Genomic DNA, 19,286 nt, shown 5'->3' with positions numbered 1-19,286 from the left:
TGATCGATAAAGGTACCTTTAAGAGAGCTATCTTCCGGGCAGTCTGCATGTGTTGGTGGCTTGGCAGTTCTCCTCCAACTGTTCAATTTTCCCCGGTCTTATACCCCAATGCATCGAATTGTTTCATTTTTTAAAAAAATATTGTCAATATACTAAATTCAAACTTGATTGGAGGTTGGTATTTTGGGGTATAGTTTAAACTGATTGGCCGAATTTGAATTTGTTCTGTCATCTCCAGGCAACCAACTACACTAGCTGCTGGATTAAAAGGTTACATTAAATCTTGTTCAGAACACTTGGTGCTGTATTAGGTAGTTCTGCTGGCTTTTAGCTCTCTTATAGTACCCTTTGCACCTTCATAACAGTGGTCCTAGGGATTATTAAACATAGATATGAATGTGCATTAAAAACATGGATAAATTCATCGGATCTGTCAAAGGAGCGGTCAAGCTATGAAAGTAATGAGGCTTCCTGCCCAGAAACAAATTGGAAAACAAACTGTCAGCACTGGTGAAATAAACTCTGTGCTTGTTATTTCACTGTGCGTGTTGACATAAGCCTGAAGGTTATCATTATGTAGCACTGCATGCCTGATTGCACACTCTGTCATCATCCACTCTTTCACTACTGCCCTACAGGAACTGGAGAGAAGGGAGGAGCTCAAAAGGTTTCTATTGGATGTAATTTCCACTGATTGAACTCCAGCCAATGACCATGTTTTACAGGAAGGATCCTAGTTTCCCTGTGTTTACTTTGTGTGTTCATATCGTTCTGGACCAGACCAAACCCCCCTCAAACCAAGGGGATAGCCTGGACCCAATTTTTTTATCTTATTTGAAGGCAAGTTTAAGGTGCTGTGTTCCAGATGCGAATCGATTGGTCAAACTACTAGACTTTAAGCAAAACACACTTTATTCTTATGCCATGGTTCAGATACAAACAGGAAAAGAACTTTAATTCTGTTGAAATACTTAAAATAAAATGTTAGTTAATCACTAGTCATCAGTTGTTCCAATATAGTAGCATCCCACAAAGGCAGAATTCCCTTAGCAAAGGCAAATTCAGCGAAATGGATTTTCTCGCATGCAGGAGACAGAAACACCAAAGGGAACAATCTAGCAGTATAGACAGAACTCAAGCTTTTTCTCTGCAGGAGAGAGAAAGCCGCATCGAACAGCTTCCACTCCAAAATCCCCAACCAAAACCAAAACTAAAACCCGGGTCTGTGGGAACCTGACCACCAACTCATGCTTCATTTGTCTAATCTAAAAAAACACAATACTCAGGAAGCTCAAAGTTGCGTCTGAAGCAGACATTCAGACACCACTGCGACAACACCTCTCCGCATGAGAAACAGCACCGAACAAATCTCTCTTAAAGGCTCAGTGCCATTACAATATTTACATGAATCTGTGAGACCGCGTTGCCCCCAGTAGTGAAAGGATGTCTTCAGTGTACGAACACACTGTAATTTTCCTTTTCTACTTACGACTGTTTCAATGCACAATCCGGCAAGTCTCCCACCTTTTGTATACTAACTCCATTCAAATTCCTATTTAGTCATCGCCCCATGGTGACCTACATTGGCTCTCAATCCAGCTTCGCCTCATTTTTGGAACTGATAACATGTTTTCAAAGCCTTCTTAGACTTTCCTCTCGGAAGCTCCCTATCTTTGCAGTCTCAGGCCACATGGGCTGAGGGGGGCAATGAGTGGGTGAGAGAGGTGACTGGAGCATCGCAGGAAGACAGGAAATGGGGAAGTGGAAGGGAGCAGAGGATAGCAGGGATTAGGGAGCAAGGAGGGAACAACAAGGAGCAGGCACACATTGGCAACATTAACAGTGAGAGAATCTCTGGTAGTCAGAGTGGGAACCAGGTCCCCGTTCTGTGCCAGGAGCTGGTGTTCCTACATCACTGGTTACAACTCCTGAGTGTCAACGCCTATGTCAGAAAATTCAACTGAAGACGTTTTGTATAATTTACTTAAAGTTTGAATGGTTGCCCATTAACCTTCATACAAACCCACCATCACTCGACTGATCTGATTCCAACAGCTCAAAGATCCTTCACTCTACTGTAATGGGGATTGTCACTCCCTAAGAGGGGTTGGTGGAGTGGCCTTAAACACCTTCTTCACCTTCACAAGTCCATGAAGATTGGTGAAACTGGGATCACATTGGGATAACAGAATGGTACCTCTGTCCTAGTGATTCACAGTGCTCTATTCACCAGCTCAGGTGCCTGTACCATGATTCTCCCTTTCCATTCAGAGAAGCAGATTTCTGGATCATTGAGGAAGACTGGCCACAGCACCAGGTATTCGGGTTCAATTCCAACCTAGGGCAACTGTTTGTGTTGTACATTCGGCTGTTTCTGTGTGGGTTCCCACAGTGTGCTCTGGTTTCCACCCACAGTCCAAAGATGTGCAGATTGGCCATGGGAAATTGTCCATGGTACACAGGGATGTACAGGCTAGGTGGTTAGCCATGGGAAATGCAGGATTACAGGGACTGGATGGGGGCTGGGTCTGGATAGAATGCGCTTTGGAGGGTCGGTATGGATGCAGTGGGCCGAATGGCCTGCTTCCACACTGTAGGGACTCTGTAGGATCCTATGAGTGGAGGCCTGAGATGCTCAAGGAACTTCTAATGAGATCTCAGCTGAATGTCAAATCAGATCCAAGCAGCCAGTGAGACAGAAATCAAACGCTTGATCCTTTATCAACCTGGTTGGATGTGTTACGAAATGCTTCTATGGTCATTACATCCTGAGGTGGGACTCGAACCTGGACCTTCTGACCCAGAGGGAGGGACACCACCCCTTTTCCACAAGACCCTTACGGCAGTATTCTTTGTGAAGAACCTACTCAAACTTACAGCTCCTTCCACACACCAGTGCAGCCTCTGCATCCACCTTGTCAATATTTTGAATCAATCTGTTCAGTGACGATGCACCTCTGTAGCAGGTGGGACTTGAATCCAGGCTCAGAGGTGGGAACACTACCCTTGTGCCACAACAGCTTAATTAACAATGTGAGATTATCCCTATAAAGGGATAGACAGGATACTTTCTAGATGGTACTAGGTTAAACACAATGGACATCCATGGAGAATTAAGGTCTGATAATACAGGAGAGATGTTTGTGTATACAGTATGTACAAAGAGTGGGAGACGTTTGGAACTCTGTCCCACAACCATCAGTGGATTCTGGGTCAGTTGTTAATGTTAGATCTGAGTTAGATTTTTTTTTGTTAAGCAAAGGTATTAAGGGAGTTAGGCCAAAGGCAGGTATACGGAATTAAGCCACAGATCAGCCTAATGGCAGAACGGCTCGTGGGGCTGAATGGCCTATCAGTATTCCTATGTTCCTATACCCTCCAATCACATGATTATCTACATTAATTTCTAGGGAGGCCAATGGTCCCCTATATTGCAAAAGGATTTGAGTTCAGAGGTAAGGGTGTTTTACTACAGTTATACAGGATCTTGGTGAGACTGCCTGGAGTACTGTGAGTAGTTTTGGTCTCCCTATCTAAGAGAGGACATACTTGCTGTAGAGGGAGGTGCTGCACCAGGTTGAAGAGAGGAGATCCGAATGAAACGTATAAAATTCAAACAGGACTCGACAGACTAGATGCAGGAGGATGTTTTCCCTGGTTAAGGACTCTAGAGCCAGGATAGACCATTTAGGATTGACATGAGGGAAAATATCTTCACTTAAACAGGAGTGAACCTGTGGAATTCTCTACCACAGAAAGCTATGGAACGCAAGTCACTGAATATATTCTAAAATATATATTGCTTCCAAATAAACCTGTTGGACTATAACCAGGTGTTGTGTGATTTTTAACTTTGTCCACCCCAGTCCAACACGGGCAGCTCCACATCATAAAAAGAGACAGATACATTTTTAGATTTGAAATGCTTCCGAGGGGTACGGCAGGAAGCAGGGGCATGGTATTGAATTAAACAGTCACCTACTATCATAAGGAATGGTGGAACAGTCTCAACACGCCAAATAGGACTTCTGCTCCTGGTTTCTATTCTCCTGTGATTAGTGTTTGTAACTTCGGAAGGCTAAAGAAGGACTATCATTTGGAACTTTAATTTTATTTCTTATTTATTACTGAGAAGAACTGTAATGTGAACTTCCAACTTATTTCTTTACTTTCCTATTTTCTTAACTACGACTGTACCTTCGTACCTTGTACCTAAGAGGGCGATGAGAATAGTGACTTTATGTACTCCTGTATCCCTGTACTTCAGTACATGTGGCAATAAAATCTAAACCCTGTAGGTGGCACGGTGGCTCAGTGGTTAGCACTGCTGCCTCACAGCACCAAGGACCCAGGTTCAATTCCTGTCTCGGGCAACTGTCTGTGTGGAGTGTGCACGTTTTCCCCGTGTCTGCGTGGGTTTCCTCCGGGTGCTCTAGTTTCCTGCCCGTAGTGTTAGGTACATTAGTCAGGGGCAAATGTAGGGGGGATGGGTTGCTCTTCGGAGGGTCGGTGTGGACTTGTCGGGCTGAAGGGCCTGTTTCCGCACTGTAGGGAATCTAATCTAAAAATCTAACTACAGGGGCAGCAAAGGAGATGATTGGAAACTAGTCACTGACTCTGTCAAATTGTGGTTTTAGTTGTTATGATGTTTGATCTCACTCTGTCACGCAACAAGATTGTGTCCGATGCTCAGCGTCAGTTCCACTTTTTCAAACAGTCACCACATAACCTTAATCCTCCCAGGATCCGAGGATCCCAGGATCACTCTCTGTTTTCAATGTACTCAATGACTAGGTCCCTTGAGATGGAAGTTTCTTTGAGTGAAGAAATTTCTCCTCATCTCAGTTTCAAAGGACTCAAAAAGAGCTGGGTTTTTTTTTTGCCATGTTATGATGATCTGGAGCTCCCTGAAAGACTAATAGAAGCAACTTCAATCGGAACTTTGAGCTAAGAAGTGGAATTCAAAAGAAAGCAGGTGCACATGCGAATTCTTGAGGGGCTTGACCAGGTAGACATTTCTGTGACTGGAAAACACAACCCTCAATGATCAGTTCTTCTGCCAATTACGTGAAATCCACGCACTCTTGCTAATAATCCCATCTGCCTGTGGGAACTGGTTCTCACGAGCAAAACTTTTCAGGACCTGGACCATTGCTTCTAAATCTTTCCCTGGCTCCAAGGCTAGTTTATTCACGCTCCTCCAGTCTCTCCAGGCAAATGAGGTTCCCTCACCCATGATCCCGTTTCGGTAAATCTCCCCCACCCTCTCCAGAACCCTGGCATCTCTCTGAAAGTACAGCACACTGTACTCCGATAGGGGCCCAACGCCAAAGTTTGAAAAAGGTTCGGCTGAGTTTCCTTCCTTCTGAGCTATTGAACAAGGGATTCAAGAAGGGAAGGTCGTGTTCGACAAACTTACTGGAGTACTTTGAGGATGTAACAAGCGAGGTGGATGGAGGGGATCAGGTGGAAGCTGTATACTTGGATTTCCAGAAGGTGTCTGATAAGGTGCCATATAAAAGACTCATGCATAAGATAAGAAAGCATGGAATTGTGGGGAATGTACTAGCATGGATAGAAGACTGGTTCACCAACAGAAAACAGAGAGTTGAGATAAATGGGTGTTTCTCTGGTTGGAAGATCAGTGGTGAGCGGGGTACCGCAGGGGTCAGTGTTGGGCCCATAACTGTTCATGATATATATATATATATATATATATATATAGATATAAATGATTTGGAAGAGGAGACTGAATATACCATATCCAAGTTTGCTGATGAGACTAAAGTGAGTGGAAAGGCAAACTGTGCAGAAGATATGGAGGGTCTGCAAAGAGATTTAGATCGGCGAAGTGAGTGGGCAAACATCTGGCAGATGGAGTACAATGTTGGTAAATATGAGGTCATCCACTTTGGAAGTAAAAATAGTAGGTCACAGTATGATTTAAATGGTGAAAGATTGCAGCATGTTGTTGTGCAGAGGGACTAAGGAGTGCTCGTACATGAATCGCTAAATGTCGATTTGCAGATATAGCAGGTATATAACAGAACACTGGCTTTCCTTGCTGGAGGGATTGAATTGAAGAACAGGGACGATCTACTGCAATTGTACAAGGTGTTGGTGAGGCCACACCTGGAGTATTGTGCTCAGTTCTGGTCTCCTTACCTGAGGAAGGATATGCTGGGTTTGGAGGCAGTGCAGGGGAGGTTCACCATGTTGGTTCCGGAGATGAAGGGGGTACCTATTGAGGAGAGGTTGAGCCGCCTGGGACTGTACTCGCTAGAATTTAGAAGAATGAAAGGGGATTTTACAGAAACATATAAAATTATGTAAAGGCTAGATAGAATAGAGGCAGGCAAGTTGTTTCTGCTGGTGGTTGAGACTAGGACGAGGGGACATGGCCTCAAGATTAGCAGGTGTAGATTTAGGTTAGAGATGAGGAGGAACTGCTTTTCCCAGAGAGAAGTGAATCTGTGGAATTCTCTGCTCAAGGAAGCAGTGGAGGCAGCTTCATTAAACATATTCAAGACACAGGTGGATGGGTATTTACATGGTAGGGGAATGAAGGGTTAGGGGGATAGTAATAGAAGGAGCAGAGACGATGGATAGATCAGCCACGATCTTAATGAATGACAGCGCAGGCTCGATGGGCCAAATGGCCTACACCTGCTTCTATTACTATGAAACTGTGAAAACTGTTCTCTGAGTGGGTGCTGCTGGAGTTAAGCAGTTAGCCAGAGTGGGGCGACACCTCACTTTGTTTGAAGAGGCAGTGAACAACCTAACATGAGTTCCACAGGGCAGTGTCCAAGGAACAGATAGTTTCAGCAATGACCTGTCCTTCAGCATAAGGTCAGAAATGGGATGTTCGCTGAAGATTGCACAGTGTCCAGCACTGTTCGCAACTCCTCACATACTGAAACAATCCATGTTCAAATGCAACAAGATCTGGACAACATCCAGGCTTGGGCTGACAAGTGGCAAGTAAGATACGTGCCACACAAATGCCAGGCTGTGACCATCACTAATAAGAGACAATCTAACCACAGCCCCTTGGCATTCAATGGTGTTACTATCTCTGAATGCCTCACTACTAAAATCCTAGGAGTCACCATTGATCAGAAACTCAACTGTACTCTCAACATAAACACAGTGGTTACAAGAGCAGGTCAGCGGCTATGAATACTGCAGTGAGTAACTTACTCCTGCCTTCCCAAAGCAAGGCACAAGTCAGGAGTGTGATGGAATGCTCCCCACTTATCTGGATGGGTGCAGACCCAACAATCCTCAAGAAGCTTGACACCATCCAGGACTAAGGAGTACCCACTTGATTGGTACCGCATCCACAAGCAGCCACTCCCTCCACCACCAACACTCAGTAGCAGCAGTGTGTACTATCTACAAGATGCACAGCAGAGATTCACCAAAGATCCTCAGACAGCACCTTCCAAACCCACAACCACATCCATCTAGAAGGGTAAGGGCAGCAGATACATAGAATCATCACTGCCTGCAGGTTCCTTCCAAGCCACCCAGCATCCTGACTTGGAAATATATCACCATTCCTTCACTGTCACGGGGTCAAAATCCTGGAAATCCTCCCTAATGGGTCCATCTACAGCAAATGGACAGCAGCACCCAAGAAGGCAGCTCACTTCCGCCTTCTTCCGCAGCAACTAGGGACAGCAATAAATGCTGGCTCAGTAGGGGTGCCTATGTCCCATAAGCGAATTTAAATTAAGTTGATTTTACCTGTCACAGTCTCAGACACTTTTCCTGTCAACCCTGTAAGTGTTTCTGACCCCCACAATCCCCCACACCCACAAAATAGCCACCAATTATCTATTCCAGCTACACGTCCCTTCAATAAATGTATTAAATGTTACCTACAGAAAATGATTTTTTCTCCATGTATCACAGAGCTCATGTACATCACCACTTCTGTATTCTTCATCCTGCAAAGATATGACAGAAGACACAAGACATTATATTGTCTTCTGAAGCGGAGTCATATTAGATTCGAAACACCAGCTCTGTTTCCCTCTCTAAGGATGCTGACAAGACCTGCTGAGTTTCCCACACATTCTCTGTTTTTAATTTCAGATTTCCAGCATCTGCAGGATTTCGCTTTTATTGCAACGAGGTACTGACCATTCTCCAAAGAAAAACCCTCATGCATCCAGAGGAAGTTCAGTCATAGAGATGTACAGCATGGAGTCAGACCCTTCGGCCCAACCTGTCCATGCTGCTCAGATACCCTAAACTAATCTACGGAGGAACCTCGGTTATCTGAAGGACACGGGCAGGGAGTATTTTGTTCGGTTAATCGAATTCCGGATAATCGAATGCTGGGTAACATAGTTTAGCCAAGCATCGGGACCTTGCGATCTTGCCGGATAATCCGATATTCGGATGATCGAATGCCGGATAATCGAGGTTCTTCTTTAGTGCCACTTGTCAGCAGTTGGCACATATCCCTCTAAACCCTTCCTATTAATATACCCATCCAGATGCCTTTTAAATCTTGTAATTGTACCAACCTCCACCTCTTCCTCTGGCAACACATTCCTTACACTTACCACCCTCTGTGTGAAAAAGTTGCCCCTTAGGTCCCTTTTAAATCTTTTCCCTCTCACCCTAAATCTATGCTGTCTAGTTTGGGCTGCCCCACCCCAGGGAAAAGACCTTGTCTATTTACCCTATCCATGCCCCTCGCGATTTTGTGAACCTCCAAAAGGTTCCCCCCTCAGCCTCCGATCCTCCAGCCCATTTAATATATTTTTTTAGATTAGATTACAGATTTTAGATTAGATTACAGTGTGGAAACAGGTGCTTCGGCCCAACAAGTCCACACCGACCCGCCGAAGCGAAACCCACCCATACCCCTACATTTACCCCTTACCTAATACTACGGGCAATTTAGTATGGCCAATTCACCTGACCCTGCACATCTATGGACTGTGGGAGGAAACCGGAGCACCCGGAGGAAACCCACGCAATCACGGGGAGAACGTGCAAACTCCACACAGACAGTCACCTGAGGCGGGAATTGAACCCGGGTCTCTGGCGCTGTGAGGCAGCAGTGCTAACCACTGTGCCACCGTGCCCATTCTGCATCTCCCGAAAGCTCAAACCCTCCAACCCCAACCATACCTTTGTCAATCCTTTCTGAACCCTTTCAGGTTGCACAACACTTTTCCTATAACAGGGAGACCAGAACTGAACGCAGTATTCCAAAAGTGGCCTAACCAATGTTCTGTACACCGCTGCAACATGTCCCAACTCCAGTACAAAGGGTTGCTTTTTGCACAGATCTGCATCAGTCAATGAACATGAGCTCAGTGGTGAAAATTCAGAGAAAGATTTGTATAGAATCTGCATTGTGCCTCCAAAGCTCAGGAAGACCTCGGGAAGAGTACACTGACCTTGGAGAGGATGTTGCATAGATACTGCTGAAAAGGCTCAAACCCGAAAAAGGTTGCATAAACTAGACATGTAATATCCTGAATATAGGAGATCAGGGGTGTCAACTGATTAGGCTATTCCAGGTGTTAATAAGTTTGGCAGGCAGAAACATTCCTATAGTGGAATAGGGGGAGTAGTGGTATAATTAGGGAGAGGACAGTGAGGGAGTGATATCAGGAAACACAAAATCTCTTCCCCAGAAAGCTATCAACGCAAAGAGGTCAGTTGAATATTTCAAAATTGAGATTAACAGATTGAAGGGCTTTTGCCCGAAACGTCGATTTTGCTGCTCCTCAGATGCTGCCTGAACTGCTGTGCTCTTCCAGCACCACTAATCCAAAATCTGATGTTAAACACAATCTAATCCAATGGTAGAATTAATTGGAGGGGCCGAATGGCCTATATCTTGCATTTTTAATATTTACAACACGATACAATGGTGCCAACAGAGGTTAAAGGCACTTTGTGGCTCTGTTTGAACAATTCTGCACAAGATAATAAAGACGAGGAATATTCTATTCAGTCATGGTGGCTCGGTGGTTAGCACTGCTGCCTCACAGCGCCAGGGACCCAGGTTTAATTCCAGCCTGGGGTGACTGTTGGTGTGAAGTTTGCACATCCTTCCTGTGTCTGCGTGGGTTTCCTCCAGGTGCTCCGGTTTCTTCCCACAGTCCAAAAATGTGCAGGTTAGGTGAATTGGCCATGCTAAATTGCCCGTAGTGTTTAGGGATGTGTAAGTTAGGTGCATTAGTTATGGTTAAATGTAAAATAATGGGTCTGGGTAGGTTACACTTCAGAGGGTCAGTGTGGACTTGTTGGGCTGAAGGGCCTGTTTCTACACTGTAGGGATTCTATGATCTTCTATGATTCCATGCCTCAAGGATAACATAACAATTTTCCAGTTGCAACATTGCACTGTTACTCAATGGATTCTTGGGGTTTTCCCCTCCACTTCTCTACCTCATTGTACAACTCATGTATTGAATCCCCCTGGGTCTGTTTTTACAGTTTGGATGACACTTGGGCCCATTTTTTACAACTTCCTCTCATTTCGCACTTTTTGCCCGTCTCATGCTCTGCCTTGACACTCCCCATCAGAGAGTAACGCCACCTTTAGAGACTGACCTTCCAACACTGACTCCTCTGCCATTGTTCCAGATCTGACACCTTCCCCCACTCCTGCACCAAACCTGGGTAAATCCCATGGTTACTGGCTATATTTCCTTCGTCATTCTCAAAAGGGCACATTGCAGCATTCACATCGTTAGTCACTCAATCCAGCTCAATGCCCTCTCACTCTGGTCTTCTCGCTACTAAGTAAGTCTCCCGGGGCCTAACCTCTACAACAACATCCCTCCCTCTCTAGGGATAAATGTAGGGGTATGGGTGGGTTGCGCTTCGGCGTGTCGGTATGGACTTGTTGGGCCGAAGGGCCTGTTTCCACACTGTAAGTAATCTAAAATCTACTTACCCAACCCTGACCTGCCACATTCACTGTAACCACAGAGTAACAATCAGGACTGTTTAACTCAGATGGCTCAGATACCAATCACCGTAGGTTCAATGTCTGCACCAGCTGAGGTTACTGAGAAGGACTCTCCATCTCAACCTCTTCCCCGTGCCTCAGATTAAGTCACCACTAGTTGTCCATCTCTCTAATGGGATAGCAGCCCTGGCTGGCGAAACTGTGGTGACATTTTGTAACAACAATCACTGCCTGATTCTGTATGGCTCCCAGACGGCCATTCAGTCACATACCAAAGCCTTTATCCTTCTTAACAGCTGTTTCATTAATTTATTGAAGACGCACAGGGATGGCTGTTGGTTAGATGTAGATTTATTGTCACACATATATAAAAATACAGTGTTTTATCACGTGTTCCATGCAAAGTGTTGCCAAGCTCTTGACGCTTGGTGGGGGACTTCAAGACCACTGGGCACATTTTTAAGGTGGGAGGAGAAAGTTTTTTAAAAAAATCACAGGTGGGCAATTTATTTTTACACAGAGAGTGGTTTGTGTGTGGAATGAACTTCCAGAGTAAGTGGTGGCACAGTTACAATGTTTAAAAGATGTTTGGATAACTACATGAATTAGAAATGTTTGGTGGGATATGGGCCAAGCACAGGCAGGGAGGATTAGTACAGTTTGGGAGCATGGACGGCCTGGATTGGTTGGACTGTTTTCGTGCTGTATGACTGTCTGCCTTCCCAAGAACAGTGAGGGGAACAGTCAGTCTTGCCTCTTGTCTATGAGCCACTAAGGTTGACTAATTAAGAAGCAGGGACTTGAGCACATGGTATGGGGTGGTACTTATGTCAGGCTGATGGACGTGAAATTTTTGAAACATTTGCGACATTTAGGCCAAAGCCCCCTCAGCTCTCTTCAGCAGGGTGTACAAAATCCCAGAGCATCACTTGAGAGACAGCACTGAAAATCTCTCTTTGTCCTTTCGACAAAGGTTTTAAAACAGAAACAGATCATTCCTTTTTCAGCTCTTACATCTGGGTAAATCAGCTTTCATATCTCCTTAACACTGCGTCACTGAAGTCACTTCACAAGCAGTCCATTGGCTATGAGGTGCGCTTTGCACGAAAGACGCCAAATAAATGCAAGTTCTTTCTTTCGTTGTTAAATAATGATGCTGGCCCTCCTGGCTGCTTAAAGACAGATGGATTGCCAACTTGGCCAAACAGCAAAGGATGCTGGGTATATTAGCCAAGTAAAACTCTGAAGTCATAAAACCCAGACATCAGACACAAACAGCAAATAGGTGCTAACTACATTAGCACAGTATAAAGGATACATCCTGTCAACAGTCATCCTGGATGGACATGTCTCATTAACTAAACAGAGAAGGGAGGCTTATAGCAACCAAAGGACTGGACACTCAAGCCTAAAACAATGGACCATATATTAACAGGATGTTTAGTGATTAAAAAGCCACCCAAATGATCAGAGGCAATCAAAGGATCTCTTCATTGGCTAAAGCTATGGAAAAATCCAGAAAGTGGGGGAAAGATATAAAAATAGGGATTAGCTTTAGATCAGGAGAAGACCTTCCAAGGAGACCAGCATCGCAAAAGGCACATACCTGCTGAATGTCAGGAGAGAGAGATAGAGCGAGAGCGAGGGAGAGAGAAAGCAGCTTTGCAGTCTCACAGAAAGAGAGCGAGAGAAAGAGAGAGAGCAACTGCGTAAATCTACAAGAGAACCCATAAAGTATTGTAAGATTAAGGGCCGGCTTAGGACGAGAGATAGTATTGTTTAGTTCTAAAGGTCATTGTGACTTGTTTCCTGATAAAGTTTACATTGGTACCGGCTTGTGTTTGTAGCGTAAAAACCAACAGAACTGCGAACGATGCTGTAAATCAGAAACAAAAACAGAAGTTGCTGGAAAAGCTCAGCAGGTCTGGCAGCATCTGTGCAGAGAAATCAGAGTTAACGTTTTGGGTCCGGTGATGTTTTGATTCTGAGGAAGGGTCACCGGACCCAAAACATTAACTCTGATTTCTCTGCACAGATGCTGCCAGACCTGCTGAGCTTTTCCAGCAACTTCTGTTTGGGTGACTGTAGTGAGCTGACCACTTCGGTATTGTGGGACACCTGGACAAATTCATGCATAACATCCTGGTTGGAGTTGTCTAACCTATTTATGAGGGGACTAGACCAACAGTTCTTTTTAACAGAAGAGAAAACTGCTCAAACTTCCAAAATTTATGAACAATGTTTTTTTTGTGTGTGGACCATTTCTTGAAAATTGGAAAACGAGGCGTTCTTTGGGGTTGGATAATTAGGGGCAGAAAAGGAGCAACACACATTCTCTCCCTCCGCACACTCACCCCCTCCCATGAAGGTAAGCATGCAGGTACAGCAGGTAGTGAAGAAGGCTAATAGCATGCTGGCCTTCATAACAAGAGGGATTGAGTATAGAAGCAAAGAGGTGCTTCTGCAGCTGTACAGGGCCCTGGTGAGACCACACCTGGAGTACTGTGTGCAGTTCTGGTCTCCAAATTTGAGAAAAGACATTCTGGCTATTGAGGGAGTGCAGCGTAGGTTCACGAGGTCAATTCCTGGAATGGCAGGATTACCTTACACTGAAAGACTGAAGCGACTGGGCTTGTATACCCTTGAGTTTCGAAGATTGAGAGGGGATCTGATTGAGACATATAAGATTATTAAAGGATTGGACACTCTGGCAGCAGGAAACATATTTCCACTGATGGGTGAGTCCTGAACCAGAGGACACAGCTTAAAAATACGGGGTAGACCATTTAGGACAGAGATGAGGAGAAACTTCTTCACCCAGAGAGTGGTGGCTGTGTGGAATGCTCTGCCCCAGAGGGCAGTGGAGGCCCACTCTCTGGATTCATTTAAGAAAGAGTTGGATAGAGCTCTCAAAGATAGTGGAATCAAGGGTTATGGAGATAAGGCAAGAACAGGATACTGATTAGGAATGATCAGCCATGATTATATTGAATGGCGGTGCAGGCTCGAAGGGCCTACTCCTGCACCTATTGTCTATTGTCTATTTGCGGTATTCCTGATTTCCCTCCCAGTAACAATTAGCAACTAGGACATGTACACTGCTTCCTCACCTCTCTGATAGCTTTTCTTGGGCTTTGCTGAGCTCCTCTTCCGTAACGAGAAACCTAGTCTTCCCTGAATCGACATCAACGTAATTTGCATTTTCTGCCCTGCCCTTCAGAATCTGCTGATACAGCATCCAGGAAATGTTGCAACAAAAAAGCTGTGAGCACAAAATTATGAGGAAATTTTCTTTTAAAATCTCGGAGCACTGCCAGGCTGGAAGAATACAAACTGCAGAGAAAGTAAAGAATGAAACAGGAAGCAAAATCCCCTCAGTTGTTACGTTTTCATGTTTGTTTTTTAAATCATTTGGCTGTTTCTTTTATTTTTGCTTCTGGACTCATAGAGACACACAACACAGAAAGAGACCCGTCTGATTTACCAACCATAATCCCAACTAAACTAATCCCACCTGCTGCATTTGGCCCATATCCCTCCCAAACTTTTCTATTCATGAACTTATCCAAATGTCTTTTCAATATTGTCACTGTTCCCGCATCCACCACTTCCTCTGGAAGTTCATTCCACACACAATGACCGCCCCTGTGTAAAAAAGTTGCCTCCCCATGTCTTACCCCTCTCACCTTAAAAATATGCCCCCCCCCCCCACAACTCTTGAAACCCTTGGGAAAACACCCTTGCTATTCACCTTTTCTATGCCCCTCCTGATTTTATAAACCTCAACCTCCTACACTCCAGTGAAAAAAGTGCCAGCCTCTCCTCATACGTCAAACTCTCCAAGACTCAGCAACATCCTGGTAAATCTCTTCTGAGCCCTCTCCAGCTCCTTCCTATAACAGGGTGACGAGAAGTGGACACAGAAGAGGCCTCGCCAATGTTCTGTACAACCTCAACATGACTTCTTAACTCCTATAAACCGTCTGTTTTGAATCCTGTCTTTTATGTACTATGACTGTGCTGGAGAATAGCAACTTTGCACACTTTTCACAGTACTCCCATATTCCTGTACACATGACAATAAAATCAAAACCTAAATCTAACATTTACCTCCTCTGGAAGCTTGGAGTCCAAAATGTTTTGGGAAGGATACGGAAGACTGATCTGATTGCAAAATTCACAAAATTTGAGATCTGAGATGTTCATCGTAAGCTGTTTAGGTTCCTGAGGAAAGATAAACAAAAACAGAGTGCCTTTGAACAGAAGGGACGATTTCAAGTTGCGTCGTAAGGGGATGCAAAGAGTTGGACTCTCGAGTGAAAACGGAAATCGCTGGAGAAACTCAGCTGACCTGGCAGCATCTGCGGAGAGAAAGCAGAGTTAAGGTTTCGGGGTCCAGCGGCCCTTCTTCAGAGCAAGAAGAGTTTGGCTGCAGGTCCCAAAGCAAACCTAAAGCAATTGGTGAGAGGGAAGATGGTTCTGAAGTGAGTGTGGGGTTGTGAACACTGAAAACTGTGATTTTGAAGGTGGAATTGGGGGTATTGGCGGGGAGTTGAGAAGCTGGAGGCCAGAATGGATCCAGTACAAAGGATTTATAGGGACATGGAGCTGAGACAGATAACAGTTACAAGGGACACACATGGACTGGTAAACTTGAATAAGGAATTTATACTGGTTTGACAATCAGATGTCAATGAAGGTAAGCATGCATAGATACAAACTAGCTAATCTCTTTAATATCCACCTTTAAACATCAGGCATTTCAATGAAACTTTTCAGTTTATAATGATGGCTAGTGGCACTATCGCTGAACTATTAATCCAGAGGCAGCATGATCACTCAGTGGTTAGTACTGCTGCCTCACAGCATCAAAGACCGGGGTTCGATTCCAGCCTCTGGGGTCAGTCATTGTGGAATTTGCACATACTCCCCGTGTCTGCGCAGGAGTGCTCCAGTTTCCTCCCACAGTCCAGCCTTGTGCAGGCTAGATGGATTGGCCATTCTAAATTGCCCATAACATCCAGGGATGTGCAGGTTAGTTGATTAGCCATGGAAAATGCAGGGTTACAGGGGGGTCTGGGTGGGATGCTCTTCGGAGGGTTGGTGTGGACTCGAGGGGCTGAATGGCCTGCTTCTACACTGTAGGGATTCTACGATTCAGAGACCCAGGTAGTGCTCTGAGACACAGGTTCAAGTCCTCCCATTGCAGATGGTGGAATTTGAATTTAATAAAAATCTGGAATGAAAAGTCTAATGATGACGATGAATCCATTGTCGATTGTCAGGAAAATCCCATCTGGTTCACTAATGTCCATGAGGGAAGGAAACTGCCATCCGTACCTGATCTGGCCTACACATGACTCCAGACCCACAACAATATGGTTGACTTACAACTGCCCTCTGGGCAATTAGGGACAGGCAATAAATGTTGGCCTAGCCAGCGACACTGACATCCCATTAATGAATTAAAAAAAACCTTCAGGGATAAAGACAAAGACTATTCTAATTATTCAGAAGTACTCATGTGATAGACTGTCAGGGAAAAAGAATTAGTGGAATTATGCAACACGAGTCTGAAATTAGAGACACAAAATCAAGATAATAAAATTGGAACTCAATGCGTTCTGTAAACACAGAGCTATGACATGAATTCAAAATGGACGGATTCGCGGAGCACATCCCCAGTGTTGGTCTGAAGATCCCAGAAACACAGGTATCAAAGGCACAACATTGTCTCTCAAATCGCCCTGCTCCTGGAGTGATGTTGGTACGGTGGAGGTAAAATGTCGCCATTCATTTCAGGGAGGTGCCCGACACATCTTCATTTCTTAACAGATGAACCGGAAAGCATCACTTTCGAAGTGGGTGGTGAGAGAAACCCAGGGCTAGGCGGACGGGAGAGGGGAAGAGACATTGAAAATAATATTCTGAACTCTTGTCAAATTCAAATCCAGCTGTCTTTTTGCAATTCAACCAGTGGGCAAACATTCAAACTCAAAGAAAGTAACCAGAGTATGGTAGCACCAGCAGATCGCCTTGAGAATTTCTCATTCTGGGTCATTTTAACATCACCTCATATAAGTTGTAGATGCTGTGAAGCATTAGTCAAGGCCAGAGTGGACTAGTGGCTTGGCCTGGGAGGGTCAAGAGACATTTTCCAGTTTTCTCTCCCAATTTTCCAGTCTTTTTTGTTATTCCAAGTGTGCTTTTTCTTTAGGGTGGAGGGGAAAGAATCATGAAGTCATACAGCATGGAAACCATCCCTTCAGTCCAGTCTGACCATGTTCCCAAACTAAATTAGTCCCACCTGCCTGCGCTAAGCCAAACCTCCCTCCAAACTTCTCCAATGCATGAACTTATCGAAACGTCTCTTAAACGTTATAACTGTACCCACATCCTCCACTTCGTCTGGAGGTCCATTCCCCACACGAACCACTGTCTATGTAAAAAAAAAGGCCCTTGCGTCTTTTTTTTAATCTTTCTCCTCTCACCTTTAAAAATATGTCCCCTAGTCTTGAAACCCCCACCCTAAAGAAAAGACACCTGCCATTCACTTTATCTATACCCCTCATTATTTTATGAACCCCTATAAGGTCACCCCTCAACCACCTATGCTCCAGTGAAAAATGTCCCAGCCCCTCCTTATAACTCAAACCTTCCATATTCAACACCATCCCGGTAAAAATCTCTGCTGAACTCTCTCCAGCTTGATGATATTCTTCCAATAACTCACAACCAGAACTGGACACTGAGGAGGAGGCACAAAGATTGTTGTGCACAAAGATAATACAGTCGTCAGAGATAGGTTGGATGGGCGTGGAATTGAACCATATTATCATGGAATGGTTATAGGAGGCCTTCCAGCCCATTGTACCTATGCTAGCCCTCTGCAAGAGCAACTCACTTAGGTTATTCCCTTGTCCTTGCCCCGCGGCCCAGTCTTCTCTTTTTCCTTCGGTTCAGGTAGTGACCCAACTCTTTTCTGAAGGCCATGATTGATTTAGTCTTGCATTTTCAGGCAGTGCACTCTGGGTCCTAATCGCTCACTGTGTATAAAGGCCTTCCCACACCTCACTGCTGTTTCCTTTGACAATCACCTTAAACGGATATCCTCTAAATCGTGATCCTGACACCAAGGTTAACCATCTGCTCTGTCCAGGCACCTCGATCAAATCTCCCCTCAACCTTGCCTTGCCCAAGGACCAGTTCCTCCAATCTCATCGCGCCATTCCTCATCCCTGGAACCAATCTCAGGAGTATTTTTTGCATTTTCTCTTATACTTCCCCAAAATATGATGCCCAGGAACTATACTGGCCGAGCTTCAGTTTTCTACAGGATTGCAAGGTTTGTGAAGGTTTGTAGCTGAGGTTGAGGTTTCGAGTGTAGGTTTGCTCGCTGAGCTGTAGGTTTGATATCCAGACGTTTCATTACCTGGCGAGATAACATCATCAGTGGCGACCTCTAAGTGAAGCGAAGCTGTTGTCTCCTGCTTTCCACTTATATCTTTCTCCTGGATGGGGTTCCTGGGGTTTATCAGACCTTTTCTACTCTCTGTCCTAGGTCAGGCTTTTCATATGCCTCTTTAACTGTTTCTCAACTCAGCTTCCATGCTTATGATTTGTGTACAGAAAATCTCTCGGTGTCTTCGGTTCCCCTGAAACCCTTTAGAATTGCACCCCTTATTTTCTATCACCTTCTCTCATTCCTTTTACGAAATGAATCATGATATACCGTCTCTGCAAGCTCATAAGGGCCAATGTAAGGGCGAACAAAATTCATTTCTAGAGGCACAGAGTTGAAAAGCAGCAATGCTATGTAACAATCGCATCTAACACTGGGGACCTTCAACATATTGTCTAGCCATCACCATTGTTAACAGCTAACCCGAGAATGCAACTTTTTAAAAAAAAGTTTTTGTGATTTACACATGAAAGAAGTGAAACTATCACTGTATTCGAACAGATGAAAGGCTTAACAGACAATCAGCCCTCCACTATCACCTGATGAAGGAGCGTTGCTCCGAAAGCTAGTGTGCTTCCAATTAAACCTGTTGGACTATAACCTGGTGTTGTGTGATTTTCAACTTTGTACACCCCAGTCCAACACCTGCATCTCCAAATCATGACAGATTGGGGAAGTACTTCTGAGCGTCATATTCTGAAAGGATGTAGAAGTGGGGAGAAAAGATTTATAAAGGGTGATACCAGAACTGAGAGGGTATAACCAGCAGAAAGGTTTGAACACAGATTCATCGATTTAAATTGACAGTTTCATGCAGCGCACAAAAGGCCTTCAGCCTGTTGAGTCTGCACTAACATTACTACCACTAACGTT

At 44.6% G+C, this 19,286-nt stretch overlaps 1 protein-coding gene across 1 annotated transcript in view; it reads right to left on the bottom strand.

Annotated features, from left to right (window-relative positions):
• LOC122554924 (glutamate-rich protein 6-like) overlaps window positions 1-19,286 on the bottom strand; it is a 54,468-nt gene that overhangs the window by 28,063 nt on the left and 7,119 nt on the right. The window contains exons 4-6 of the mRNA XM_087993054.1: window positions 15,062-15,175; window positions 14,062-14,213; window positions 7,891-7,955 (exon numbers count right to left, since the gene is read on the bottom strand). Of these exons, the coding sequence (XP_087849180.1) occupies window positions 7,891-7,955; window positions 14,062-14,213; window positions 15,062-15,175 (331 nt within the window). The remainder of the gene's footprint in view (window positions 1-7,890; window positions 7,956-14,061; window positions 14,214-15,061; window positions 15,176-19,286) is intronic.

Source organism: Chiloscyllium plagiosum, unplaced genomic scaffold (assembly GCF_037043375.1).
Source record: "Chiloscyllium plagiosum isolate Xiang-an unplaced genomic scaffold, Cpla_swu_hap1 HiC_scaffold_12, whole genome shotgun sequence".
Lineage (NCBI taxonomy): Eukaryota > Metazoa > Chordata > Chondrichthyes > Orectolobiformes > Hemiscylliidae > Chiloscyllium > Chiloscyllium plagiosum.
This window is presented reverse-complemented; position numbering and strand designations above follow the sequence as displayed.